The sequence below is a fragment of the Bubalus kerabau genome, chromosome 4, assembly GCF_029407905.1.
Source record: "Bubalus kerabau isolate K-KA32 ecotype Philippines breed swamp buffalo chromosome 4, PCC_UOA_SB_1v2, whole genome shotgun sequence".
In the NCBI taxonomy this organism is placed as follows: domain Eukaryota; kingdom Metazoa; phylum Chordata; class Mammalia; order Artiodactyla; family Bovidae; genus Bubalus; species Bubalus kerabau.
The window spans coordinates 110,776,475-110,804,363 of record NC_073627.1 but is presented as its reverse complement, the minus strand read 5'-3'; the positions used below and the strand labels follow the sequence as shown (position 1 = coordinate 110,804,363).

The following is a 27,889-nucleotide window of genomic DNA, read 5'->3' as shown; positions in this document are numbered from 1 at the left end:
TTCCTAATTTTTTTTTTTATTTAAAACATATTTTAGCCTTTAAAGAGTGAATACAGGACTATAAGTTGATGCAACTTTTCTAGGAAGCAATTTGGCAATAAACACCAAGAGCCTTAAAAATGTTCCTCTGCTTTCATTCAGTAATTCCATTTCAGAGAAGCTATCTGCTGCAAAGGATTAAAATGCTGCTCATTGATATATTAATATAAAAATGGATTATATATAAAAAGGTGCATTTCATATTAAAAGAAAAAAAATGGAAATAATCCAAATGGCCAACAATAGAAGAACTATCTATTTAGGTAGCAATGGTCACAGCACATACTATGATTCTGCAATTATTATGTCCTCGTTTTCATGATCAGTAACTGAAATAAAAGATGCACTTTAACACAGAAAGTAACATAGAAATTCACCACTAAGCACCTCATTGATTGCAATGTCCTCCTTTTTATTAAATTATAAAACTGGCTGTCAATGTACACATTTTTGGAAATGCATTTTTCTGCTTTTGTGGAGCACATGATTTTAAACAGACAAAATATTTCTATATTAACTTCCCAGTCTTTGAGCTATTTTGCACCGGTAGCCAAACCACCAAGTATAGATATTATAATATACAGTCAGAATTTATGGAAAATATTACAAAGACAAATGCCTTAACAAGATGATAGTGCAGAGAAAACCATAGCTCTGAAACAGGTATAAAAATTTAGTCAAAATATTTTAGTCCATTATGGCTTTGCATAAAGCTTCAAAGGAAGAAAATTGAAGACACTTCTCATCAAAGGCACTTAAAGAAATGTAATAAAATACTTCTTTGAGTTTAGAGTCCGACAGTATTTTTTATTTATCTTTTTCACATTCTGTCTCTCACTGAAACAGTCCTGGAAGGCAGCTATTAATAAGGAAAAATTGTTATCATTTCTTAATATACATGTTAAAAATACGCAAACAGAATTAATACAGATTTTGGTCCATGGAAGCAGGTAACAGTATCAGACTGTAGTATTTCTCTTAATTCTGAGCCCAAAGCCCTCAATTCCCCAGACGCAGTCCCCTGGGCTCCCCAGGAGGTGCCTTGCCATTGCCACAGTGCGCTGAAACTGGAAAGAGCCATCCTCCCTGTTTGGTGGGAATGCTGCTCTGAGGGAACGGCCACAGAGCACACAGGAGTCAAAACTCGGGCATTATAATTCTGTGTCCCGGTATCGGGAAGGCTGGCCGTAATAACCGCGCCTTGAGTGTTCTGACAGCTGCTGCCGGTATTCCTCCTCCTCAGCATCACTGCCATAGCTTCCTCTGGGATCCTGATAAAGTCTGGCAGGGCCTTTCTGTGGCTCGGGGGGCCTGGAACTAACAAAGAGAGAGGGTTACGTGTAGCCCAAAGCTCAGGCCTCCCTGCCCGTCTGTGCTGCATGCAGTGGGCAACTACTGCCCAGGACAGATGACTTACCTGAGTCACACTCTGCTGACAAACCAGGGCACTCCTGGCCCCGCTCCTAGTTCACAGAGTGGTGGAATAACAGAGTGGAGGATAGGAATAACAGGTCAAAGCCAATACCCACTCAAGTAGTGAGTGGGGAAGACAGACACATACTCTCTGACCTAAGAACCCTCCAGCCCGATGAGGGTGCCTTCCTGAGATCACTGGTTACAAGTTCACAAGCAGAGTGAGTTCTTCACCAGTTTTGGTCAATTCTACCAAGTCCCATCTGTTGCCAGGGGCCTCCTGGTCAGCTGTGCCACTATTTGATTGGTAAAGAAGAAACTTGCCTCTAGTTTTCTATTGCTGTAAAACTAGACTCTAGTTTCCAGTCAGAGTGGCTGCAAGAAAATGTGGTTTTGCTTCCTATTCACGGATGCAAGAAATGATGCAGTGTAAAACCTCAACAGGAAGACTCTGTGATAATCACTACTGCTTATGCAGCACTTTAAACAGAAGGCATCCTACCAACACCAGTCAACTGATGTTCCCTTTCCCTCAGACCACAGCTCACACACAGCCTGACTTTGCTACGTGACGCAAAAGGATTACTGAGCTTGTTGGCCAACAACTAGAAAATATAAACAATGAAACAACTGGCATCTAAACCCCAGGAATTTTGCTCATGAACTATCCTAACACAATTTAACGCATCTGTGGCTCCAATTGGATTTCCCTGGTGGCTCAGGAGTAAAGAATCCACCTGCAATGCAGAAGCTGCAGGGGATGTTGGTTTGATCCCTGGGTGGGAAAGATCCCCTGGAGGAGGGCATGGCAACCCACTCCAGTATTCTTGCATGGAGAATCCCATGAACAGAGGAGCCTGGTGGGCTACCGTTCATAGGGTTGCAAAGAGCTGGACATGACTGAAGCGACTTAGCATGCACACACATGGCTCCAATGGGTCTAATGGGACTGACTTGGATTGTCAGTGATTACACTGTGTTGGAGAAGGAAATGGCAACCCACTCCAGTATTCTTGCCTGGAGAACTCCACGGACAGAAAAGATAAGTCGGCTACAGTCCATGGGGTCGCAAAGGGTCAGACATGATTGGGCGACTAAACAACAACACTATGTTAGTTTTAGCATGCAATCAACACTACCATAAAACTTTGACTCTATGGTCTTTATAATTAAATTTGACTGATAAGTAAACAGTTTACCAGGAGAAATAAAAAAACAAACTTTCTTATTACTTTGAAATGTAGGTGAAAAAAAAAATTCTTAAGCATCAAAGTCCTACACAAGCCCCTTTTTTAGACCTATACCCTCAGAGCAGCCCTTACCTTGTGTACTGGGGTGGGCCAGGGTCCAGCTTGTGTGTTTTGATTGGAACTGCATAGATATCAGGATGCTTCTGAGCAATTTCAATCTGCAGAGATTACGGGGGTAAAAAAAAGAATAAGAGGGAAGGGATGAATGACTAGCCAGTCAGCTTGCTCATTTCCTGCTGCTTCCATTCTCCAATCGCATTTTAGCCAAGAAGAGGAAAAACAGAAGCAAACCTCTAGTTTCCAGAGTTGTATGTGATGCCTAGTGGTAAATGTCAAATAGGAAAAATGTTTAAAACTAATGAAAGTCTGCCACATGCTACAACATGGTTGAACTTTTAGGACACTATGCTAAGTGAAATAAATCAGCCACAAAAAAGACAAATATTGTATGATTCCACTTTTGTGAGGCTCCTGAGCTGTCAAATTCATAGAGACAGAAAACAGAACAGTGGTTAACGGGCTGGAGGAGGGGAAAATGAGGAATAATTAATATACACCGAGTTTTAGTTGGGGAGGATGACAAAACTCTAGAGACCAATGATAGAGATGGTTACACAAAAATGTGAACATATTAATGCCACCAAACACTTAAAAATGTTAAAGATGGTAAGTTCCGTGTATATTTTACTGCCAAAAGAAGCAAAAAAGAAAAAGAGTGTGGGTCATCTCTTGCCTTCTGAGATAGCCCACACTCTGTCCAAAGTGTGTGCTTCTCCCAGGGCCACTCTTGAGGGCCACACTTTTGAGACAGACTGCATTCTGTCTGTGGAATGTATCTCTCTAAATACATCCACTTTGTTACTAATTACTTTGTCTCTCACTGAATTCTTTCTGCAATAAGACATAAAGAACCTGAGTTCCAATAAGTCCTGACACCAGGAACTAAGGCCCCCTCCCAGTTGGAGGATGGAATTATGTGGACCCTCCTGACTTCAATCAACTACAGCCTGGACTCTGTCAACCTCTGTTCCAATTCCATGCTGAAGTCTTCTCTGCTCAAGCCCCCTTATGAACATGCACATAGCCTTAGTCTTAAACCTCCCTGAATTCGCAGTTCAGAGACTGCTTTGGGAAAAGATCCCTTGTGTTCTCCTTACTTGCTGCAGGTAATAAATCCTTCTTTTTCCCTACCTTCCCCCTCTAAAAAAGAAAAAGGCTCAGAAGCACTGCAATTGTGACAAATTTAAATGAAGAAAACTCCCATAACCACTGGGCCGAAACGCTCCAGAAACCTTTACTTAACAAATGTTACAGTGAAAAACAATGTTGAAGAGGCCACAGATTCTCTTGTCACGCTTTCCTATTCCAGAACCCAATATAAAGTTCTGAAGCACAAAGAGCAGAATCCTATTCACCTGCAAAGTCAGGTTTTCTTGACTGGAAGAAAAAGGGATGTGCTAACAGCTGGCAATCTGAAAATGACACACCCATAGCATGTGCCTTTGTACCACGCACATCAACACACCCTTTCATGTTTGCGGCAGTGGCAAAAGGACTGTAAATCACTACACTGCAATGCAACTGCTTTAAAATTCTTACTGTTGACACACTAACATGACCCAGTGATTGAAAACAATTACCCTTGCATTCTGTGCTTCTTGGAGCTCTTGCATTCTCTGTAACTTTGCCTTGTGATCCATCTTCTCAAATATTTTTACTTTGCCCAGGACAGATTTGGGAGCATTGTGCTGCTCCTCACTGCCCTCTCCGGTCTCCTCACTCTCTGGGGGAGGGACGGGAGTGGAGGGCTTCAGTACAGGCCGTCCAAAAGTGGGTTTCGCTGCAATAGGAGGAGGACAACCTTTGGTAGATGCCCCTGGAATTTCGTTACCAGCAGCGGCTGAGGGGTTTGACTTGTATTCATAAGATCTGGAGAAGTCAAAAGATTCTTCTCTGTTTTGGGTTTTGGCCTGCAGAGAGCAATGACATAGTTTTAACCTTGAGCTTTCCGTTTATTTTCAAATCTCTATTAGTGATTTAATACACTCCATTTCCTGATCAGTTTCCAAAGGTGGTCAACAAATTCCACTCCAACAAGGAATCAAATACGACAAGGTACATGGCCAAGATCTGGCATCCAAAGCCCTACCTCACTCCTTACAGAAGAGTATTAAGTGCTTGAGGAAACCAAGAGGGTGCTGGGAGGCCTGTAAGTGCTAGAGGTGGATCAGACCTAACTCTGTCCTAGAGGAGATTTGAATCTTAGAGAGGACCTCAGAACAAGTCAGGCTTCAGGATGGAAGAGTGGCTCCTGAGTTCACACCATGCTGAGGGGACGTGCCTTGGCCCAGAGGTCCACCCAGAAGTGAGGAGACTTGGGGTGGGGAGAGGTAAGGGAGAATATCATGCTGATGGCCACTTTGTCTTCATACTTCCATCCTAGGCCACTTGTAAACTTTCACTCGTCTATATTATTAGGTCACCAATTACCTCTAAGAGCTCACAATGAGTTATTACTTTCTTCCTATCTAAAGCACTGAGTTAGGAAGAGAAACTTTACTGGGTTCTAAGGGAAAGCCACAGTTATAGCTGTGATTCAGAGAGGGTGAAAAATCATATGACGTGTGTCCTCACATTGATTTTTTTCTGGACAATGGTTTACTTAAAAAATAAACTGTCCTCATAACGAGAGGCATTGTAAACAACAGTGGTGATTGTTTTCTTTAGCAAGTCATCAGGAAGGATTTTTTCATGTGCATCTAAATCAGATTGTGGGCAGAAAAATTTAATTGGATAGAAGAAAAACAGATTCTATGACAGGTGATTCCGGGCATGCAGTATTCATCCAACTTTTATTCTTTCTACATAAACAAACAAACAAATAAAAAACAAAAGGAAACAAACACTAACAGTCCTAAAACTGCACCCTCTTCTAAAACTGCCTTTCCATTTTACGTTTTTGCCATTTCTTAATTTTTTGGATTCACCCAGAAGATAGGCTCCAGTGGAGAACCCAGTTGGTCAAAACCATAATCCAGTGCCATCTGACTGCGCATGCTCTGCCCTGGCTACGCTGGAGCTCCAGGTGAGCTCAATGTGTTTCTTCCTCCTTCCCATCCTGGGCTTCCCAGCCACGTACCTTGGGCGGCTCTGGCTTGAATGTCGGGGGCGGGCTATTGTCCCTAAGTTGATCTCTGCTAGCAGCCCTCCTCATCTGAGCTCGTGGCTCTGGGCTGGGTTTCCTTATGCTCTACAAGACATAAAGGTTCATTCACAACAAGAATATCCCAGCAGGAAGAAGAGAGCATTGGTCTTCTTTGCTGGAGTTCTTCGAACTTGTGGGAATTAAGATGTTAAGGTTCCTAGTGTGCATAAGTTGAGCTACTGACCCAGTGCTTCTTTACTGAAAAGGCAGATACCTGGTATACGCTCCCATTAGCAAGTGTTTAAGGAACATTTTTTCCAAAACTAGCTGCATCTCTCCCTTTACAGTAAGAAAACAAGAGGTTTTTGTAAAGTTTTGTCACTAACAGCTGTTAGTATTTTATTCTTTTTTTTTCTTTCGTTTTTGGCCGCACCATGTGGCATCCATCATGCTCGTTTCCCACATCCCCTGAAGTGGAAGTGTGGAGTCTTAACTACCTGACCACCAGCTATTAACATTTTAAAGCATTAGCTCAACTGTATCTGCAGACATTCATGAGTTAATTTACTTTTTATGACTTGTCTGACAGTATATACTAATTTTTTTTTGTCATGGTGAATTGTTCCTCCTTTCAACTTACATATTTGGTCCTTCTATATTGTAAAAAACAAAATTCACTGAAACAACCTAAACTGCTGAAGAGAAGTCCACAGAAATCCAAATATATGGAGAATTTTGTCTGCAAAGGTCATTATCCCAGTGTCCTCTGAGGTGCAACCAATAACTGCTCTGGTCCTAACTTAGTGCTAGCAATGTGATTTCTAGAATCACAGAAGCAGTCTATTCACTGGCCAGTGGATGCATAGTACGTGAGATCAGACATATAATTAATCAATAAACTCAATTAAAAAACTGAAATACAAGAGAGAAGGAAACTGATGGGGAAACACTCAGGAGTTTTGGCAAGATTAGAAAGGTTAAAGGTAGGGTGGAGAAGAAAAAGCACAGATACCTAAGAGTACAGAGAGAGACCTAATCAAAGGTTACAAGTAAATACAACAATATTGTATTTAAAAACAATGCCCCAGTGGTAATTTGGACAGCTGGTCTCACATCATGACATCATGCCCAGGGGCATCTGTAGGGTGAGTGCTGATCACTCAACCTCTTCCAGCACTTGGTTCCTGTCCCACTCCCCTCTGGACCATATCCACAATCACACAGGCATTAGCTTGGAATGAGAGGCTCCCTAGACATCAACCACTCCAACCCTTAGGAATACCTGCCTCAGCACCCTGAACGAGCTGTTGGCCAGAGCAATTCGCGTGAAACACCAGAACCTCCTGTTCCTGCCCAGGCCTGCCTCGCCTCACCTCCTCATGCTGCACCGGCTCCGAGGAGCGGGTGATGGAAGACACCAGCGGCTCCTCAGCTGGCTCATCCAGCTCATTGTCAGTGTAGGCGCCTCCTTCACCGTCGGTGTCTTCAAAGTCACTGATGAGGCGGCTGTCACAACTCAGATAGTCCGCGCCCATGGCGGTTAAGTAGGACATGCGGTCTTCGGGATCATCATCCATCCCTTCCATCTAGAGGAATTTGTTTCGGAGGGTCAGTGGGATCTGACATGGCTCCTGGGAGTGAGGACTCAAGAAAATTCCCAAGGGCACAGCCAAGGGACTGAAACCTTGACTTGTTGGAGAAAAGGAAGTTCACCTTTATCTTCCTGAAATCACTTGGCTTTAAATGACTATGTAAATTTCTGTGTCGAGACTTAAATTAGAAACCCTCCACCCTATCTCTCCTTGCCACCATCCATCAAGCTTCCTCACATTGTGCGCTTTTCTTCCAGAATCTGGCTCCCCTCCAGTTTTTTCTGTTGACCTGGTCTCCCAGGGATAAGTGCATGCTGTCTGGAGCTGTATGCCTCTCCACTCACCCATGAGATTCTCAGATCCTTGAAGGCAGAAGCTCCATCATGCTCAGCCTGTTCTCACCACGGAGGCTAACACAGAGCCGCAGTGGGCATAAGCAGTCAGTACACGCTAGATACTCTGACTGAACATGCAGTTCCTCAAGGGCGGGGCTAGGACTCAACCATTAACTGGTAACAGAGGCACTTAGGCAACAAAATCATACCTTGAATGTCTCACAAACGACCTCAATTCAGCTGGACCACAGAATACCAGCACCAAGGGCTCCTAGTACCACAGGGAATTCTATAATTTCTCTGCTTCCTTCCTGCAGTAGGGCTGTGTGAGAACTTCCTCCACAGATGAGAAGTGAGCCAAGGTTAGGAGCCTGTACCAGATTCTAGCGCTCTCTCATCACCTACTCAAAACCCTAGAACTCATCCTCTGCCAACCTTCTTTCTAACACAACAATTCCAATTCCATTAGCTTTTCTTCCTTCTATTAATTTTTAACTATGTTCTCCACGCCCTCAACCTAACCCCTCATCTCCACTCTGGGTTCCCCAGGTCCTTGGTAATAAGCTGTGGAGTTCAGCACAAGGTCTTGTAAGCTCTGATTAGTGTGCTTGGAGGACAACACTAGTTACTACATTAAAAGCAAAAGGGAAGTGAATGTAGGGCTGCATATATCCCATTCTGCTTTTCTTGTAAAAGTCCCTTCGTTTTGTTACTTTTCCAGAGAATTTACAAATTTTTGAACAATTGAAGCATAATGTTGAGATTACTCGAAATGTGCATGGTTTTACTACATTCACTACCCTCTTGAGAAAAAAATTCAGACCACAGACTCTCACCTCACAGCAGAGCATCTGTGTCGCCTACCTTTCCTTCAGAGACCCAGACTGCTTCGCCTTGCTGATGCTGAATCGTGTCTTTCAAGCTGCCAAACCAGCTGTCGTTGGCTGAATTGAGGTTGATTGTGGCTACAGAAATGTAAACCAAAAGGTGTGCCTCAATTTCACGTTTATTAGAAAACTTATTGGACATAACTTACTCTAACTTGTCATATTTCAATTAAAACTTTAGCAAATGGAAGAGAAAGCTGGCACATATTTGAACACTATTCTTTCAATTGAATATAATTAAAGCTATTACCATCTATCTGTTGAAGTCTGCATTATAGGTGGATCTCATAAAACTAAAAATGGATTTATGTTTATTTTTCAGAAAAGCTACCTTTAAAAAATATGTTTTTAAGAGATGAATTTGAGTCAGTTGTAGTAAGGTGGATCAACCTAGAGCCTGTTATACAGGGTGAAGTAAGTCAGAGAGAGAAGAACAAATATCACATATTAACGCATGTATACGGAATCTAGAAAAATAGTACTGATGAACCTATTTGCAAGGAAGGAATGGTGACGCAGATGTAAAGAACAGACTTGTCAACACAGGAGGGGAAGAAGAGGGTAGGATGAATTGAGAAAGTAGCATAGACATATATACACTATCATGTGTAAAACAGATAGCTAGGGAGAAGCTGCTCTGTGACATAGGGAGCCCAGCATGGCACTCTGATGACCTAGAGCAGGTGGGATAGGAAAGGGGGAAGAAGGATCAAGAGGGACAGTGTGTGTGTGTGTGTGTGTGTGTATACACACATATATATATATAAAATCATAACTGATTCATGTTGTATGGCAGAAACCAACTCAACACTGTAAAGCAATTTTCTTCCAATTAAAAAATAAATTTAAAAAATACATTTTTAAAGAGTGTGCTTTCAGGGGCAACAATAACTCATCTAAATAAAATATAAAAGTACATATTTAAAAAATCAATATATAGACATGAACAGTAAAAGAAAAATATATACCAATGTACTGTTTATCTCCAATAAAAAACTAAATGTATGTCATTTTGATAGGCTTAAACATTTCAGAATATAGATACAGACTAACCAAACTCTACAGGTGTGTGTATTCACGGGACATACATTTTCTATTCTGAACAAAATGCTTCCTACGTAACAGCACTTACTAGGACTGACCAAGCACTTTCCTAAATACGTTACATGGATTAGTTCATTTTATGCTTAAACAAACCTTGCAAGGTGGGTGTTGCTATCATCCCCATTCTATAGATAAAAAACTGAGACACAGCAGTGAAAGTAACTAGTCTAAGGCCTCACACCAAGCAAGTGGAAAAGCCTGGATGCAAACTCAGAAGTCTGCTTTTAGAGCTTATGGCTTCAGCCACTGCGTGACTCAGCCCATCTGAAACATGAATTTGGAGCACCAGGATAAAATACCAACCAGTAAAATACATGTGATCATTTTTCAGCAATACTTTGGACCAAAAATGATCAAACTCCAGGTAAATCAGTACTTTTTAGAGCTATATCATCATGGCCTATTATTAAGCCCATTATGTGTCACCCAAAAGAAAACTGGATCTTGTCGCTGAAAGTTGTTGGGCAGCCTGCTCCACCTATCTTGAAGTCTGCATACTTCTCTATAAATAACTCCAAAGAACCAGAAAGCAAATTCTGTAAGCAATTTTGCTTCAAGATTTTCTTCCCAGTAACATACAGCATTCTTTCCTTTAAAAAGTCCCAACGTTGACCTTGGAAAATCCTGAACAAGCTGACAATTTCCTGGGCTATTAATTATTTATAGTATTAGAATAAACCGATACCTTGGACAACTAAAAGAAAATCAACCTTGTTTCCTTTAACTTTTGTACCCTTACCGTATGTGCGTTAGTCGCTTAGTAGTGTTCGACTCTTTGTAACCCCATGGACTGCAGTCTGCCAGACTTCTCTGTCCATGGACTTCTCCGGGCAAGAATACTGGAGTGGGTTCATTCCCAACCCAGGGATCAAACTTACATCGCCAGCATCTCGTACATTGGCAGGCCAGTTCTTTACCACCAGCGCCATCTGGGAAGCCTTACCACAGTACCTTGTAAAGATTACTATCCTCTTGGTAACAGAAGTGACATTGGGCACCCCAGGGACAAAATGAGTGATCTCCACTAAATGTACACAGAATGTCCAACTACCTTTTTGAGCTTTATGCAGAAGTAGTCTAAGATGAGTAAAGTTTGTATTTATCAGGAGGAAAATCTAAAATTAAAAGGGCCATTTGTGAAATGCAGAAAGTATGTTCATGCCCCCTGATAAAATGAAACAAGCCAGAAGCCTCTAACTGAATTCATACTGAAGTCTAGTGCATGGAAAAAAAGAAAAAACAGTAATTTCTAACTGAGTTGGTGGCATTCAGATCATGCACTTTACCTCTCTTTAAGAGGTGGGAGCACAGCCATGATGGTGCCCTCCTTTCTCTTAGAATCAAGTTCCTTTGGTTTACTGTTGACTTTTGCTCTTTAGGTTTCTCAGATTCTTTGACTACAAGCCATTAGGTTAACTCCTGTCATTTCCAACCTCTGGATTAAACTCATGCTTCCTTGGACAGACTAAATACATCTCTCAAACTCCAGAAGGTGAAATACTGGAAGGAGCTTCCTTCAGCCTCCATCACGGCCGGGAGTCCTGGCCTTCTGAGGGCATTCATTGGCAGCCCAGGCACGGGTGCCCTCGGCGCTACTTCTCCTTCCACAACCAAGGAGGCTGGGAAGCACGAGAGCAACAGCACAAGGTGACAAAGGCGCACGGGAGGCTGGAGGGTGAGGAGTCAGAAGTGACTGTAACGGGAGGAGGCTTCTCCTCAGGGCGATAGAGCAGTTCCAGATTGGTGGTGGTGACGGCTATACATCTCTGAATATACTAAAAACTACTGAACTGCATGCTTAAGTCGGGTGAATTATAGGGTATATAAATTAAATTTCAAAAATGCTATTCAGGGCTACCATTTAGAAGGACTCTAAATGGACAGGCATCAACCAAGGTGCCCAGCCAGGGACAGTGGCAACTTCCATCTGCTTCCTGTGGTCCTCAGTGTCCCTACATATCCTCGGGAAATCAAAAACTGCCTAGTGCAGTTTGGGTATTTTTAACTGGTACAAGATTCACTCCTCCCCACTAGGCTTTCTCAAACACTGTATTATGGAAATGAAAAATGTTTACAATATGTAACAATTAAAGATTTTGAAAAAGTATAAAATAGTATCACTAATGAATAGCATTTATTCAGTATTTCCAAAGTCTTAGGACTGCACTGTACATTGATTGTAAATTAATGTAATTAAACTAATGATCTGTAAGTTACAAATTTCACATTAATGAAATCTGGGAAACTGAGAAAAGTGCTGGACCATCCTGTGGTACTTTAAAAATCCCACAATTTCACACAAAGGATGGCTCTGCATGGATCTCTAAGTCTACAATTCCATTTCTGTGGTCTTTAAATCACAAACTGAGTGCTTCAGCAAAACATGTTCAACAACTCCAAGAAAATATGTAATGTAAACTTCATGTTTTAAAAAATAATTTTTGTAACATGTGCATGCAAAATGTATTATTCTACAGTAACATTTTTAAAGTGATGGGGGAAGGTTGGGAAGCCTAACATTTTAATTTACATTGACAAGTTAACTTGCTTTTGGGCAAATCTCAGAATAATGTTTCCCTTGTCATCTGTGCATTACTGAGAAGTACCCTGAATGTGCAAGAAGAGTCATTTTGCTTTAATTTTTTTAATTTTTATTTTTTAGGTAAAAGGTATTTGATTATATTGTAAAAATAGTAATGGATATATGTTAAAAAACAAAAGACAAAATAATTTATACCTTTCAAAAATGAGCAAGACATAATATTAAGCATAACAGCACAAAAAAAGTAAATCAACAAAAACTAGCAATGCTAGTTTTTCTTGTAACCAGCTACTATTAATATCATACTAAGCCCTGATTTGTCCTACATCTGAAATACTAACAATTTATCATGACACTGTACAGATCTTCAGTTCTCCTACTCAATCACTTTTATACATAGTAACTTCCAGGAGAGTCATTTTATTTTATTTTATTTTTAGGAGAGTCATTTTAATACTGTCAAATTTAAATACTCATCTACGGAAAATGGGATTTTCTCGTTACTGTGCAACAAGGAAAAAAGAAAGATATTCATTGAGTTAATCCACCTGCAACATAAGCCTTGATTTTGAGTTACTGTTCATCACAGTAGCTCTATTTTTCCCCACTTATTAATTCATTGTGTGTGTGAGGGCATTGCTTGATGACTATTGTCATTGATGTAAATCTGATTTTTGTTGCTTAGTTGTTGTTCTGTTAGTAGCTCAGTTGTGTCCAACTCTTTGTGACCCCATGGACTGTAGCCTACCAGGCTCCTCTGTTCATGGGATTTCTCAGGCATGAATACTGGAGCAGGTTGCCATTTCCTCCTCCAGGGGAATCTTCCTGACCCAGGGATCAAACTTGCATCTCTTGCATTTCCTGCATTAGCAGGCAGATTCTTTACCACTGGCACCACCTGGGAAGCCCCTATTAATTCATTTAAAGGCCATAAATGCTGTTAATTTAAAGTCATTAAAAAAAAAAACCAACAACTCTGGATTCTGGCCTTGGCATACACCATCAAGTCACAACCTGGCCAGGTTGAGACACAGGGCATATAAAGTGCTCAGTGGAGCCATCCACGGAGTTTCAAGAGTTAAACTAAGCAGTCTGGAAAAGGCCAGAAAGGGCCATCCTTTTTTAAGTTACTCAGCACCCTGCTCTACCCATCCTGAAGACTGAGTCAGCAAATGAAGCTGACTCAAAGGCAGACCAATGAAGTGGCCAGCATCTAGCCTCCCTCAGCCTGGCTCTTCCTCTACAACTTATTATTTCCCTGGATGCTATCTCAGATCCTCACATGAATCCCAAACTCAACTCTCTGAGGGACACTCCTAGCCATTCAATGGACTTACACAAAAGTAAGGAGGTGGGGAGAAATGAAGTGGGCATAGATTTAACATCAGTCACAATCACATGGACCTCAAATTCAATGAATTATCTGTTAAATGGAGGAATGGCAACATAAGACCCCATTCAGCATTAGGATAATACGTCTGTGCTGTGAAGTATATAGAATATTGGACACACAGTCAGAGACACCACAGTGTTAGTCTGGGCTCGGCCATACACTAATGTGTGACCATGCAGAAATCACCTGGCCTTTCCTATGGTCTAATAAGACAGGACCCGTGAAAGGCTGTACCACTGTTAGCTATTGCTATAATAAAAACAGTAATGATAATATTAATTACAGTAGTAGTAGTAAAACAAAGGAAAGATCACATATGAACATGCCAAAAACACAAGCTTACTCTTGACTACATTCACAAGAATCCAGTTTATGAAGCACCACTTCCTTCTTTGCCTTTGGCTACATGACCTCTCAGTTAGAGCACTTCACCATAGTGGTAAGTCGTCATCTCACTCTTTAATAAGAAAAGCCAGTAACAATAAAACAAGGGTCTAATGTAGACATTCATTCACACTCTCCCCTTCCCTTCCCTTCCCAGTGTCAGATAAGTTAAAAGTGGCATAGGTTGATGATGACTGGTGCTGAACTCAGTTTAGTTGCTAAGTTGTGTCTGACTCTTTTGACCCCATGGACTGCAGCCCACCAGGCTCCCTTGTCCATGAGATTCTCCAGGCAAGAATACTGGAGTGGGTTGCCATTTCCTTCTTCAGGGGATCTTCCCGACCCAGGAATCAAACGCAGGTCTCCTGCATTGCAGGCAGATTCTTTCCCAACTGAGCTATAAGGGAAGCCCGAACTCACAGAGCTATCATTCTCCTAAGGATATTAATTATATCCACACAATTGCTCCATGTGGCTTCCATAAAACTGCATGACCAAAAACTTCATGCAACCCTTTTAAACCCTTAATTATACCACATTCACAGAACTAGTTGTTTTTTTTAGGCAGTGCACACAGCCAGTTACTAAAAAGGTCACATTCTTAAATCATTTTACTTTCATGAATAATAGCAGCAGTAGGTCTTCATTTCAGGAATTTTAAAAAATATCCTATTATGGAAAACTTTAGACATACAAAAGTGGAGAGAAGAATATACATCATGAATGCATCACCCAGCTTCAACAACTATCAACTCTTGGCCAGTCTGGTCTATAGCCACACTAACTCTCCTCACGGAAGATTATTTAAGCAAATCCCAGACACGATATTAGGTCATCCATAAATACTCTTATTTACCATATATGCCTAAAAATGAGAACTTCTAAAAAAAAAAAAAACCGAACATAATCACAATATCATTTTCACCTTAAAAACAGGAGTAATAAATTCTTAATATCATCTAATACCCAGAATAGTCCAGGCTATTTCAGAGACATTTTAAAATAATGAAACCAAGTGCCTATCACCTTGTAAGTCAGCGTACGCATGGATGGTAAGAAGAGAAGAATGACACAGCCCATGCCAGACATGCGTACTCGGTGCTATGCCAGGCTTAATCACTAGCCTTGTAGTCCCACCCCAAAATTTGAACCTCATCAAAATGACCAAGTATTGTGTATTATGGATCTTTATGATCATGTTCAAACAGTCAAACTTACAAAGTTAAATATACAAACACCATAAGTCTCGTATACTCACTTTATAGGATTAGTTCCTTTTTGAGGAGTCATAAACAGAATTTCAGATAACTATTTTCCATTCAGATTATTTTCCTATTCCTTCCATCCTACAGTTCCTCATTCCTTACTTTTGAGCAAAGAGTACATTTTACATTTCACTTACCTGTGAAAAGATGTGCACAAGTTTTTTTAAGCTTGTTGGCTTGATCAAATAACTTCCGAGAACTTTTGTTGGATGATGGATTCAACCTCTGTCTCATAGTTTTGACACCTTGCCTAGAGTCTGGGTTGAAAAAGATCACAATCGGGAACCACTGAGTATAGTTCAGCAGGTCCACAGCCTTAGGAGTTACATCCAGGAGTGCGTGCTTGTCCTGTTAGAAACAGGGGAAAAGGTGATGTAAATGGGTAAAAGCCAAATAGCATCAAAGAGTTTGTGTTAATAAGTAAAGGTTGCATCAGATAAAATGTGTCCACGTAAATCACAAAGCTGAAAACGTTTCCCTTCACATTAGGTCCACTTTAATATTACCAATCTATGAGAAGTTCTGAGAAAATCAATTAACAAGTTTTTGGTATAATGCTCAAACTCCAAGAGAATCAATACATTGGTTCACAGAACATCAACTGATTGTCACACAATGAAACAGCTTACATTTATATTCAGCTTACTAACATTTAATAATTATTAAAATACAGACTCTATTCTTAAAAACACTGCAGCAAACCATGACCCTATTCTTTCCAACAGCGTGGCCTTCAGGTGACTTTTCTTACCTGTTCAATAATTTGTCTCACGGTATTTAACCGCACCACCCCAGTGGATTTCTCAGATCCTGCGTCTCTTGGTTCCGTTTCTGCAAAGGAAAAAAAATAAAGCAGGGAGCAGGGAGGGGGGGAATGAATAAAATTTTAGAAATCAGTGACAACCAAGTACCACCCTCCTAGCATCAACTGGGACAAGAAACCTGACATTCATTGTCTCCTAATAAGAGGCAATGGGAAGGACTAAGACTACCTGTTTCACCAAAATCTAACCAAGGGAAACAGACCAGGCCAACAGGAGCATCCTATGAGACAAATGGCTTGGACTGTTCAAAATATCATGCCACAAAATACTTTAGAAAAAGGAGAAGATCAGAAAAGATAAAAATCAAAAGTACTGCATTCTGAACTTAAAGAAACAACAGTAATTACCTTGAAAGGCATAATTGGGATAACTGATAAAATTTGAAAAAGGGACTATATACAAAATAACATTATTGTATCCATGTTAAATTTCCTGGTTGTGATAATGGTATTATGGTTGTACAGGAGGAGAATTAGGAGATTCACAGAGGTAGGAAGTGTTATAATGCCTACAACTTAAACTTTCAAATATGTCAGCGAAACTATAAAAAGTGTGTGTGTATATGTGTGTGTCTATGGGGGACGAATATAGATGGCAAATGTTACCTGGTGACAAGTGATTCCAGGGGAAGGGTATGTGGGTGTTTATTATTTGTTCTTCAGGTTAGAGATTTTCCTAAATAAAAGTTGAGGGAGGAAAAAGTATCACTGACAGACTTACTAGCAGTTTGGAACAGGTCAGGCAAGTCATTTGCCAACTTCTCCAGGGCTATATCTGCTATGGGGCCGAATAAGACAACAGGTCTCTTGAAACCAGCTGAAATGAGAAAAGAAAAAGCCATGAAATTAGATGTAAAATAAGCTAGAAGGATATATTTTATAAAATGAGGAATATGGCCAATATTTTATAATAACTACAAATGAAGTATAATCTTTAAAGACTGTACACCTGTAATTTTATACATAATATTATACAGCAACTATACTTCAATTAACAAAAAAGAAAAGCCATGAAGACACCTCCAAGTCTTTAGCTGTTAAGAAACAAAAGTATTTTACAGAGTATTGATAACAAAATAGTGGACTTCCCAGGTGGTGCTCGTGGTAACGAATCTACCTGCCAATGCAGGAGACACAGAAGAGCCGAGTTTGATTCTTGGGTTGGGAATATCCCCTGGAGAAGGAAATGGCAACCCATTCCAGTATTCTTGCCCAGAGAATACCATAGACAGAGGAGCCTGGCAGGATACAGAGTCAGACATGACTGAACAACTGAGCACACACATTGATAACACAACCAAATAAAAGAAACTGTGTGTTCTTCCATCTCCAATTCAGCCCAGCTCTTTTCTGAAGAATAAAAGCTCTCTCTTTTATTTTGGTTCATTCCCCTCACTATTACTAAACTTTGCTCTATAGAATATATAAAAACTTCTGAATGATAGTATTAAAATAAAAAATAACAAAGGTTGTAGAAATACAAGTTTGCACAGTTCAGTTTTTTCTAAGTCTTATTCCATGCTGAAAATATGACTCCAACTGTCAGCTCACTTGGCCTAAGTGATATAGATAAATTGGAACATGACCATTAAAGTTTAAAAAGGAAGAAAAACTGGCTCTGAGCCCAGTCAGATCATTTCCTGGCCCACATGGATCCCTCACCTTCTCGAAGCAAAACCCTCTCGTAGGCTGGGAACTTGGTGCTGACTGTCACGGCGGCGGTCAGGTCCTCCCGACTCTTCCGTAGGTTCTTCTTCACACCTGATCTCTGGCCACGCATCCTCCAGAAGTCTGCCCTGTCCCCGGTGGTGTCTCTCTGGGCATTCTGAACGCTGGCCATTTGTTCCGCTCTGAGAGAAGAAGCCAGGGGAAGTAAAGTTCTGAAGTCAGGAAATGCGCAAATGTGAGAGTCACTAACTAAATCCAGTCACTCTCACTTATGGACTTGGATCAGAGAAGAGGCAGAGTGACAATGAGCAATGCCAGGAGTAAGAAACACAGGTGCTTTCTCATCCGGATGGAGGCAGAGAAAAGCTGGGTGCACATGAAATCTACCAGAAGTAGCTCAGTAATATAAACATGCTGACATGGCTTGTTCTGCTTAGGCTGGTGTACAGACATGCCCTGTCTTACTCTGCTTTATCATACTCTGCAGACACTACATTTTTTTTTTTTTTTTTTTTTTACAAATTATAAAGATATATGGCAACTCTGCATCAAGCAAGTCTATTGGTGCTGCTGGTCTATTCCCAGCAGCATCCACTCGCTTTGTGCCTCTGTGTCACAGTTTCTCTCAAAATTTCAAACTCTCCACCAGCAAAAAGCACTATGAATCATGGAAGGTTCAGAAGATGGTTAGCATTTTGGGACACTAAAGTATTTTTAATTAGGGTATATACCTTGTTTTTTAATAGACATAATGCTACTGTACAATTAATAGACTTAATAGTATAATATAAACATAACTCCTATATGCACCGGGAAACCAAAAAAATTGTGTGCCTTGCTTCATTACAATATTTGTTTCATTGTGGTGGTTTGGAACCAAACTCACCATCTCTCCCAGGTCTCTTCATAAATGAGAAGCAGATGAGGGGAGAGGTCATGATGGCAAAGGACGAAGTCATATGGGGCTTCCTTTACGTGGGGGTGTTGTTTATGTGTAGGGGGGAATCTTAGGGGGTCGTGTGGAATCGTGTGGTCTCAGATACCTGCTTTTGTTGGGGATTAAGCCTTTCTCCAGTTCGTTCCCGATCCTCACAGCCAGCCAGTGGCCCAGTTTGCCATCATAGAGTGTATCTACCACACGGAAGACCTCCCCTCTGGTGAAGGCCAGGCTCTGTGGAGTTTCCTTCTCACATTCAAAGTGGCTTCTTATAAAAAATGAATCCCCTCTGCCACAAGCCAGTATGTCTCTATACACTGAAAGACAAAAGCATCGTTTCATGCGGTGCTCAGCCTGGCCAGGGGTCTTTCCTGGAGCGGTTATTGGGTTCTCTGAGCTCTGATCACCCTCTTTACCTTCCACTCATTTAGTGAACTCAGCACACAGGCCCCACGGTAACCATAGCTCAAACAGGAAGAAGGACAAGTAACTAAGTTCATGACTTTTGCTGTGATTGTTAATTTTCTGTATCAACAGGCCATGCGATGCACAGTATTTGGTCAAACATTATTCTGACTGTGTCTGTTGGGGGTGTTTCTGGATGAGCTAACAGTAACACATAGACTGAGTAAAGCAGACTGCCCTCCCTCATGTGGGTGGCTTCAGCTAGTCTGTTGAACGTTTGAACAGAACAGAAAGGTAAATCTTTCTCTGAGTAAGAGATAATGAATTCTTTTTGCTTTCAAGGTGTGACATGAGCTTTTTTCCTGCTTGCAGACTCAGATACACTGGCTCTTCCTGGATCTTGAGCCAGTCCACCTTTGGACAACAACTACACAATCAGCTCTCTTGGTTCTCAAGCCTCTGGACTTGGACTGGAAGTAAACCATCAGCTCTCTTGGGGTCTCCACCTCACCAGCTCACCCTGCAGATTTTGGGACTTGCCAGGTACCATGAACATATGTGCCAAGTCCTCATAATAAGCAGCTCTTTCTCTGTGTGCCATTTTGTCTGGAGAACCCTGACTAATACAGGTGCCAATGAACCCTCTGAAGCAGACAAGAAGATTCTATTAACTTCCATTTTACAGATGACAAAAAGACCTGGACAGGTAAATCAACTTGTCAGACTGATAAGGGTTAATATGCGGGCTGACCTGCAGGTGTGGCCTCTGCATCTGTCATACGGAAAACCTCAATCATAACTTCAGGCAGTAATTAAGGAACGATCCCTGTCCAGAAAAGCAGTTTTATTCCAAAATCACACAACTAGTAAAGTTCTTTCAGTGGGTGCAGAGAAAGCATTTCTGTAGGAAGTTAAATGCCACCCAAATTCTTTCCACATATCTATGACCTAGAGTTAGGTCAATTTTTTAACACTCAGATTTGCCTATTCTGGTCCCAAGCTACCTCCCTCCCCTACTGCCCACTGAACTCAAAACCAAACTTGCTCACCATCAGCTCGGCTCTGAGCTAAAATGGTCACCGTTTCACCTTTGGGGATTTCTAACAGGTAGAGAACAGCATCCTCCCGAACGAGTCCTCTGAAATCCTGTGTGTTCACCTGATAGAGGAGGGGCAAACAGAAAAAAGGCAAGAGAAAATAAGAAGGTGTTTCTTAAAAGGTGCTCCCTGAGCTTCTGATCTGTTTTCATCAGGACCTGCCTATGTACAGACGCATACATCAGGGCCCCACAAGAAGCCCTTGGTGCCCTGCTGAGGCCCGCCAAGCACCCCGCCTGGACTGTGGGCACCGCCACACCCTCCTGTTCCCCACACTGCCCACCACCCCTCAGGAATGTGTCATTCCACCAAAGACTCGTCACTGGATCGGGTGAGGATTTCTAGGAGTGTGTCAGTCTCCCTCTCTTCTTTGAGTCTCCTGCGCAGGTGGCCAGCGAGGTAATGTACCATTATGAATCCAATAACTAGAATTCAACAGGAAGTGGTGAGATCTATGGCGAGTGAGCATGCTGGCTCAGCTTAAGGCATTACTACTTTTTAAATTAGTTCAAATAGAAGCCTGCAAATAAGGATTCTGCCCAAATCCACCTTTTTCTTATAGCTTCTATCATCTGAAATTGAAGAGCCTTAGTTTTACATGGTAGACCATCCTAATGTATAGGCTTTTACATTTAAGCTTCTGCCACACAATGGGTAAAAAGCCCATGTTTATCCACCGCTGATCAAGTAGGGTACACTGTAAATAGCTTTTGGAAGACAAGTTAGAAAGAGTAAAACTCAAAAATGGTACAAAGAAAAAGACATTTTGACATCTTTGCTCTGTACCTTGAAAACCATTTTAAAACAGAAATACAAGTAAAAAGCAAAAATGATTTTAAAGTACCTTATGTTTTAAAAAGGTATTACAGAAGTGAAGATATAGAATTTCTCTGAAATATTTTCTTCAATCACTGAAGACTTGTAGAATCTTTTAATCAAAGAGTAATGCCTTACTACTGAAAACAATAATTAATTGAGCCTAATTTAATTAAGGTTGGAATTTACAATGAAGTGAAAACATTTTTTCTTCATGGAAGTTTTCAATGTGGGGAGATGAACCGAGCTATCCCTTTTCGAAGTGTAGGTAGACACGGGGACTTGGAGTTGTCACTAACTAGGCTCTCTCTGGGAATGTTTCTCTCAACACATTCTGCGTCATGCTTGTGTTGTAACTATTCTGGAGACAGTCTGGCTGTGTCTAAACTGCATTACTGTTGTGTAAAATATAACTGTATAAATACAAAAACAGAATGTTGAAAAGAAAAAAAAAGTGAAACCAGGCATGAGACTAAAACTATATTTGGTACATTAAAAACGGTAATTTACTAAACCAATTGTGTTAACTTTTCCTTTGATACAATATTTAGCATTTAAGATAGCTCATTTCCATCTCTTTGTCTCTGAATTAAGGATATTTGACCTTTGGTATTGAATCCTTTCTCGCGTGCTATCTGCGGATCTACATTTGTGTCCGTATATGGCTATGAATATGTCTTTATATGCACTGTACATGCTTGCATTTGTTTATTTAAATAAAGCAGGGCCAAAGGGCATGGGGGAAGACCTTGGAAGTCCCTTTGTCCACCTCTACAAACTGAGAATGACTTTCCATCAAGCCGAATATTATAATGGACGAAATTAAAGCCTACATGGTAGCTAAAATCCACACAGTTAATAATCAAACTTAGGAGGCTCTTTGTTTCTGGTTTCCCTCTTCTCTAATAGTTTCTGAAAATGAAATGACAATCATACCAGGTAACCCAAGCACTAAAGCATGTGTTATTTCAGTTATTTTCATGGCACATAATTCGCCACCCAACACACTCATGTTTTCATTCCACACGTCAAGTTGTCACCTTTACAAAAGAAAGAGCTGCACTTAAAAACCTGCAACAGAAGACAGTGCTTGGTATATGTGTATCAGACCCTGGTCTCCTCAATCTGACAATGAAAAGAAGTGCTGAGACAAATTAAAGGAAAAAAAGGCCAAGACAGCACTTTGGTGAGGTTGTATAGCCCTCTCTAATAAGTATTGTCTTTCATTATCTATTTAATAGTCTACACGGTCCAGCTGTGTCTGTTGTGAGCCTGAAGAGGACTCTGTGTCAGCTGCACTAAGACTGTGTCATAACCTCAGTAGGCGAGCTCAAGCTTTTTCACCTCTTTGCAGAATGGAGGGCTCCTTTCGTAGTCAACAGAAAACTTATTCATGCCTAAGAATGAAGACATCTACTGTCTGACCTCCCCATGAGACTACTGCAAAAGAGGTGGGTCCCCACAGTTTCTTCCCTGTTGCCAGGGTGATAACAGGAAAAAAGATACTTTCTTAAATAGCAAACATTGCCTATCATAATTTTTACCCATGGAGGTGATGCTTTCTGTCTTTAACTTAGAGAGAGGTCTGTGAAGCCTTTAAATGAATTTACTTTTTTTTCCATGAAAATTCTGAAAGTCTATCTCTACCCCACCCTACTCCCGCTCCCGGGGTAGATAAATATTTTATCCTTGAACCTTCAGGAGCAAAAGCTGTCAAATTCCTCCCTGACTTCCTGTGGCCCCACATCATTTAGGACACATGCTTCTTCTTTGGCATCAGCTCAAGAGTAAACTGGTATGAGCTGGCACTCGAATGGGATTCTTATCGGTAGCACTTGGTAAGCAGTGTTTCCTAGGCTCATGTGGTACCCTGAGGTTCACTCAGGTACACCTTGTCTTCCAGGATCCTGGCTAGAGCCAAAGAGGGTCTAGAATGTCACTGCAAAGCTTCAGAGAACCTCGTGGTCAAGGTCTGCCCTTCATCTGCTCTGGAAATGAAATCTGAACTACCACCATGAGGTCACAGGCCAGGAAGGAAAAGGACCACTTCTTTCTGGGCTCTGCTGCCTGCTGCCTTGGGAATTCTGCTTTTCTCCCCCTCTCCTTTGAGGTGAGATGCTCTTCTTACCAGATCCCCTAGGAACTCATGATAAGAAAAGCAAGTTTATAGAAGCAGAAATTCCAGTGAAGACAATTCCCAAGCATTCTATATTTTTATAGTCACAAGGTACTCAGCATGCTTGAAGTTAATGCTCAAGTCAACAGAAAACACATGGTATGTGTCTCATAAAATATCAAAGCAGGACTTGCTTATCAGTTAATTTTAAACAGATTATACAAACACATACACAGTAGCTTTTAAAGTATCAATATTTGGTTAACCAGGTGTTCCCCTTCCTGAACAATTTTAGATGTAAGTGACACAGAGTGGCAGCAACCTGTTATTTTTCACTGGGAAAAAGAACGGACTCTGACCCTCCTCCTCTGTGCTAAGAACTCTGCTGAATTCCTTGTGAGTATCACCTAACTTTCCCAGGATCCCTGCGAGGCAGGTATGCTTATCCACATTGAACAGATACAGAAACCTGAGTCTCAGAGCTGGAGCCAGGGCCACAAACTAATATGAAGCTGGGACAGGATTCAAATCAGACGATCTGATGGCAACATTCACCTTTGTTCAGTTACAGCACACGGCCTGAAGAGTGATAACCACGCAGGAGAATTGGCTAAAAACCATCAGCAAGATCTTCCACCTAGGCCTTTAGTTAAAGTCTCAATTGTTTTGTGAATCAAACTAATAAAAATCTTTGTGAGGGTTCTGAATGCTATAAATTCCCACAGACATAAGGATGAGTTTTGGGTTCCAGGACTGAGGAGACAGGGTCCACTGGAACGCAACAGGGACCTGATGCTCAGTAGCAACAAACCCGCAGCTGGTCTATTTTCACCAGAGGGACCACTTCTTCATCCTTTATGTAAGACCCTCCAGGAAACCCTACTCTTTCCCAGTAACACCTACAAACAGGGCTGGGATCTCATACCTTCAGAATCTGGTCCCCTTCTTGAAGACCTTCTTGCTCCGCGGAGGTACCCTCTTGAATGCCGGCCACAAATATCCCAACGTCATTGCCACCAGCCAGCCGGAGGCCCACACTGTCTCCCTTCTTGAACCTCACCATTTTGGTATTGGGGCTGCAATGGGTTCAGTTTCAGTAAAGAAAGATGGGAGGTTTTCTTATTTTTTTTCAGTAAAGGAGAACCAACATTAGCAGTGAGAGATTTAATTTCTTCTATCTATAGAGTGAGTTACCCTTTATAAACTCTCTCTTGCCTTTCTTATATAATCTATAATTTTATCTTCCTTGGGGCTGTGAGATGAATATCAGGAGGCCACTTTACCAGTGAAGAACAGAAACAGAATGTCTAAGTAAACTCATTTAAGATAAAAAGCAAATAATGAGCAGGGTTGGGGTAAAAATTCAAGGCCATCTGATTCCTACTTCAGGATTTTTGCAAAGAAAATCCTGCTGATCCCACAGGGCTCCTGTCAAATGGAGACAGCCTAAGTCCAGGGGAGCAGGTTCCTAACCCATGGAACACACGGAACCAGGGGTTCTCTGTCAAGTGCAGAGCCCTGCATCACTTCCCCCCCCCCTCCACACACCAGGGCCACCTGTCACTACAGCCCCTACAGAGGCACCAGAGTTAAGCAATTCTTCACTCATCTGGGCATTCTTGATCTGGCAAACTCAACTATTCAGAATAACATCTGGAACACTAGCCAGCTAAGCAGACAAGCAGGCAAAGTTAACACTCACTCACTTCCACATTTTACTCTTCCTACGAATGATTTCTCTTTCTTAAAAACACTAGCAATAGAGATGGGTTAAAGGCAGCTGATTATATACAAAATCATCACCATTTAATGGTGTTTAAGAACACCATTTTTCCAGATTTAGGTTGACAGAGCTGTGTGGAGGAAGAAAGGGGAACAGGAAGAGATGCCTACCCATATATTGCTAAATCTTCAGGACTTGGACGAAGAACAGCTCTCGGGGCTGGTTTTGGTGGAGGAACTGTGGATTAAAACACATCACTAGTTATAATGCTGTTTTTTCCATGGATAAATATTTATGCATTTAAATTATGATGATAATTTTATTGTGGCAGGGGGTAGGGGATGGAGTTGAGATGAGAAATGCGACATAGGGGCTTCCCTGGTGGCTCAGTGGTATAGAATCCATCTGCCAATACAGGAGACACAGGTTCCATCCCTGATCCGGGAAGATTCCACATGCCACAGATCAACTAAGCCCGTGTGCCCCAAGTACTGAGCCTGTGCTCTAGAGCCTGGGAGCCACAACCACCAAGTCAATGTGTCTTAGAGTCTGTGCTCTGCAGTAAGAGAAGCCATGCACTGCAACAAGAGACAAGCCTCGCAGCAACGAAGCCATGCACCACCACAAAAGAAAAGCCCCAGCACAGCCAAAAATAAGTAAAATTATTTCTGAAATAAAGAAAGGGACATGAAAGGACTTTAATCAAATTTGACAAAATGCGACTGTGGGACATAATTAAGTATGTATCTGGTCTCTGCGCCACCCCCAGGTCCTGACACAGAGATCTTAAAACCCCTATAATTTCTGGAGTGAAAGGGGTACCAGGAGCATCTCTTGTTCTACAGTTTGGTCTTTAACCCTAATTTCTGACACAGAGCTCCTACATCCTTTGGAATTTGCTGGGTGATAGGAGCATCCCTTGTTCTAAAGAGATGACTCCTAGTAGCCTTCTGGACAGCCTCAAGCTGGGGCTGGTCACCAGGAGGAGGAAGTCATGCTCATGACAAAGCCTCCAAAAAACTAGGGGATTCAGAGTACTTCAGGATGGATGAAATCACTGAGGTGCTGGCAGGGTGACCTGCCCAGTGAGGGCATGAAACCTCTCTACCCTCTCCTCATACCTTGCCCTAGGCATCTCTTCCATTTGGCTGTATCCTTTATTTTAAAAAAAAAATGATCGGTAATAGTAAATAAAGTGCTTTCCAGAGTTCTATGAGCTATTCCAGCAAATTATCAAACTTGAGGAGGGGGTCATGGGAACTCTCAGTTTAGAGCTGGTTGGTCAGAAGTAAAAGCGGCAACCCAAGGCTTGTGACTGGCGTCTGTGGTGGCGGATCCTGTGAGACAGAGCCCTTAACCATCAGGCTCTGCAGGAATTTGGGTAGTCAGTGTCAGAACTGAACTGAATTGCAGGATAACCAGGTTGGTGTCTGGAGAACTGATAGTTGGGCGGAAGACAAAACCCATGCAGTTGATGTCAGAAGTGTTGTGAACAGAAAACAGGTCAGGTTGGGGTCAGGGATGGGAGACCAAAGGACCATGACTAATGAAATATAACAGAAGATGACCAGCCTGTTGGCACATATAAAAGACAAATTCTTTCTTTTTTTTTTTAATATTAAATGAGTTAGGAGTACCTCTTCTATACATGAGAATGATTTTAAATATTTTTTCTCTCTCCTACCAGCCACCCTCTGGAATTACCAAGCACACACACCTGAACACGACTGTGTAAAATGAGCCTCACCTGGGGCTTCCTCTTGGTATTTGGGCTCCTTGCTGGGCTCCGCGCTGCCCGCAGCCGCCATATCCCCAGTGGACTTAAAGGGAGTGGGTGTGGCGCCCATCCTGGACCATCTGCTCTGCATGTCCTCTCTTGAACTTAAGCACACAGCATGTTAATGTTTCATCACGTGACAGATTTGCCAACAGGTATGCGTATACACAGACAGCGACATGTGCAAGGGAAAACACATATCATCTTACTTTGGTCTCTCCTTTAGCTTTTCATTTGAGGAATGGTAATCATAATCGGAATACTGCTGCCGTCTCTCCTCTGGAGAAAACGATCGGTTGGACTCTATTTCTGAGATATCTGGTTTCAAAAATAAGAAAAGTCTTTTTAATGAAACATTTAAGACCTGTGCCAGAAATTATTCAATTTTCTGAGCAAGGAAACATGGGAAGTGGAAGAGAGGGCAGGCAGTAAATGTGCTATTAAATAGTCTGATAGTCTGCCTTTGGGAAAAAAAAAATCTGATAGCTTGAAAGGAAAGACATTAATTAACAAAGAGGAATCCAAATTCAGAATTTTATGTTCTTCATTCATTATTCTTTCCATCAAAGCTGTCACTGAAGAGTCAAAAGCCAATGATGGGGATTTTATAGATGAAAAGATACACAAACTCATTTTTACCAAAGAACAATGCTTCTCAAACTTTAACGTGCATACATGTCACCTGGCATCTTGTTAAAACGCAGTTGTTCTGGGTAGGGCCTGAGATTCTGCAATTCTATCAAGCTCCTGTATGACACAATGCTATTAGTGGATTGAGGATGACACTTGGAAAAACGAGGTAAACTGCAAGCCCCTAGCAAGTTGGGATTATTTCTCATGCTCTCCTTGTTCTCCTGTACTCCAAGCAGTAACCACTTGATTAAACATTTTATATAATAGAAATTAAATGAAGTTTTAAGGTTTTATGAAGTAATTCTTATAAAAAGCAAGTCCACTTCTAAACTTGAGCACTTAATATTTTCTAAACTTTTCTGCACAAAGGCAATACTAGATGGTTACATAGGAAATGCCATGCCTAGTTATTTTTATTGGTCATTTTTACATGGTTAAAATGTTATCCTGTGTGTTGAATATCAACTATATCTCAATTTAGAAAGAAAAAGAAAAAAATCATAATAAAGACATGCCTAAGAGCCAAAAAAAAAGAATAAAGAGTA

The 27,889-nt window shown here is 41.3% G+C and overlaps 1 protein-coding gene across 8 annotated transcripts in view; it reads right to left on the bottom strand.

Annotated features, from left to right (window-relative positions):
- Positions 1-430: 430 nt before the first annotated feature.
- TJP2 (tight junction protein 2) overlaps positions 431-27,889 on the bottom strand; it is a 128,952-nt gene continuing 101,493 nt past the window's right edge. For 6 of the 8 annotated variants that reach the window (XM_055578260.1, XM_055578256.1, XM_055578258.1 and 3 more), the window contains 16 exons: positions 26,921-27,029; positions 26,682-26,815; positions 25,105-25,171; positions 24,137-24,287; positions 20,232-20,340; positions 18,884-19,094; positions 17,835-18,022; positions 16,894-16,989; positions 16,101-16,180; positions 15,487-15,697; positions 8,639-8,739; positions 7,221-7,433; positions 5,842-5,952; positions 4,343-4,672; positions 2,775-2,860; positions 431-1,356 (listed from right to left, as the gene is read on the bottom strand). In XM_055578260.1, the coding sequence (XP_055434235.1) occupies positions 1,191-1,356; positions 2,775-2,860; positions 4,343-4,672; positions 5,842-5,952; positions 7,221-7,433; positions 8,639-8,739; positions 15,487-15,697; positions 16,101-16,180; positions 16,894-16,989; positions 17,835-18,022; positions 18,884-19,094; positions 20,232-20,340; positions 24,137-24,287; positions 25,105-25,171; positions 26,682-26,815; positions 26,921-27,029 (2,363 nt within the window). In that variant the 3' untranslated portion in view covers positions 431-1,190. The remainder of the gene's footprint in view (positions 1,357-2,774; positions 2,861-4,342; positions 4,673-5,841; positions 5,953-7,220; positions 7,434-8,638; positions 8,740-15,486; positions 15,698-16,100; positions 16,181-16,893; positions 16,990-17,834; positions 18,023-18,883; positions 19,095-20,231; positions 20,341-24,136; positions 24,288-25,104; positions 25,172-26,681; positions 26,816-26,920; positions 27,030-27,889) is intronic. The other 2 variants (XM_055578254.1, XM_055578259.1) reach the window with 2 other exon arrangements.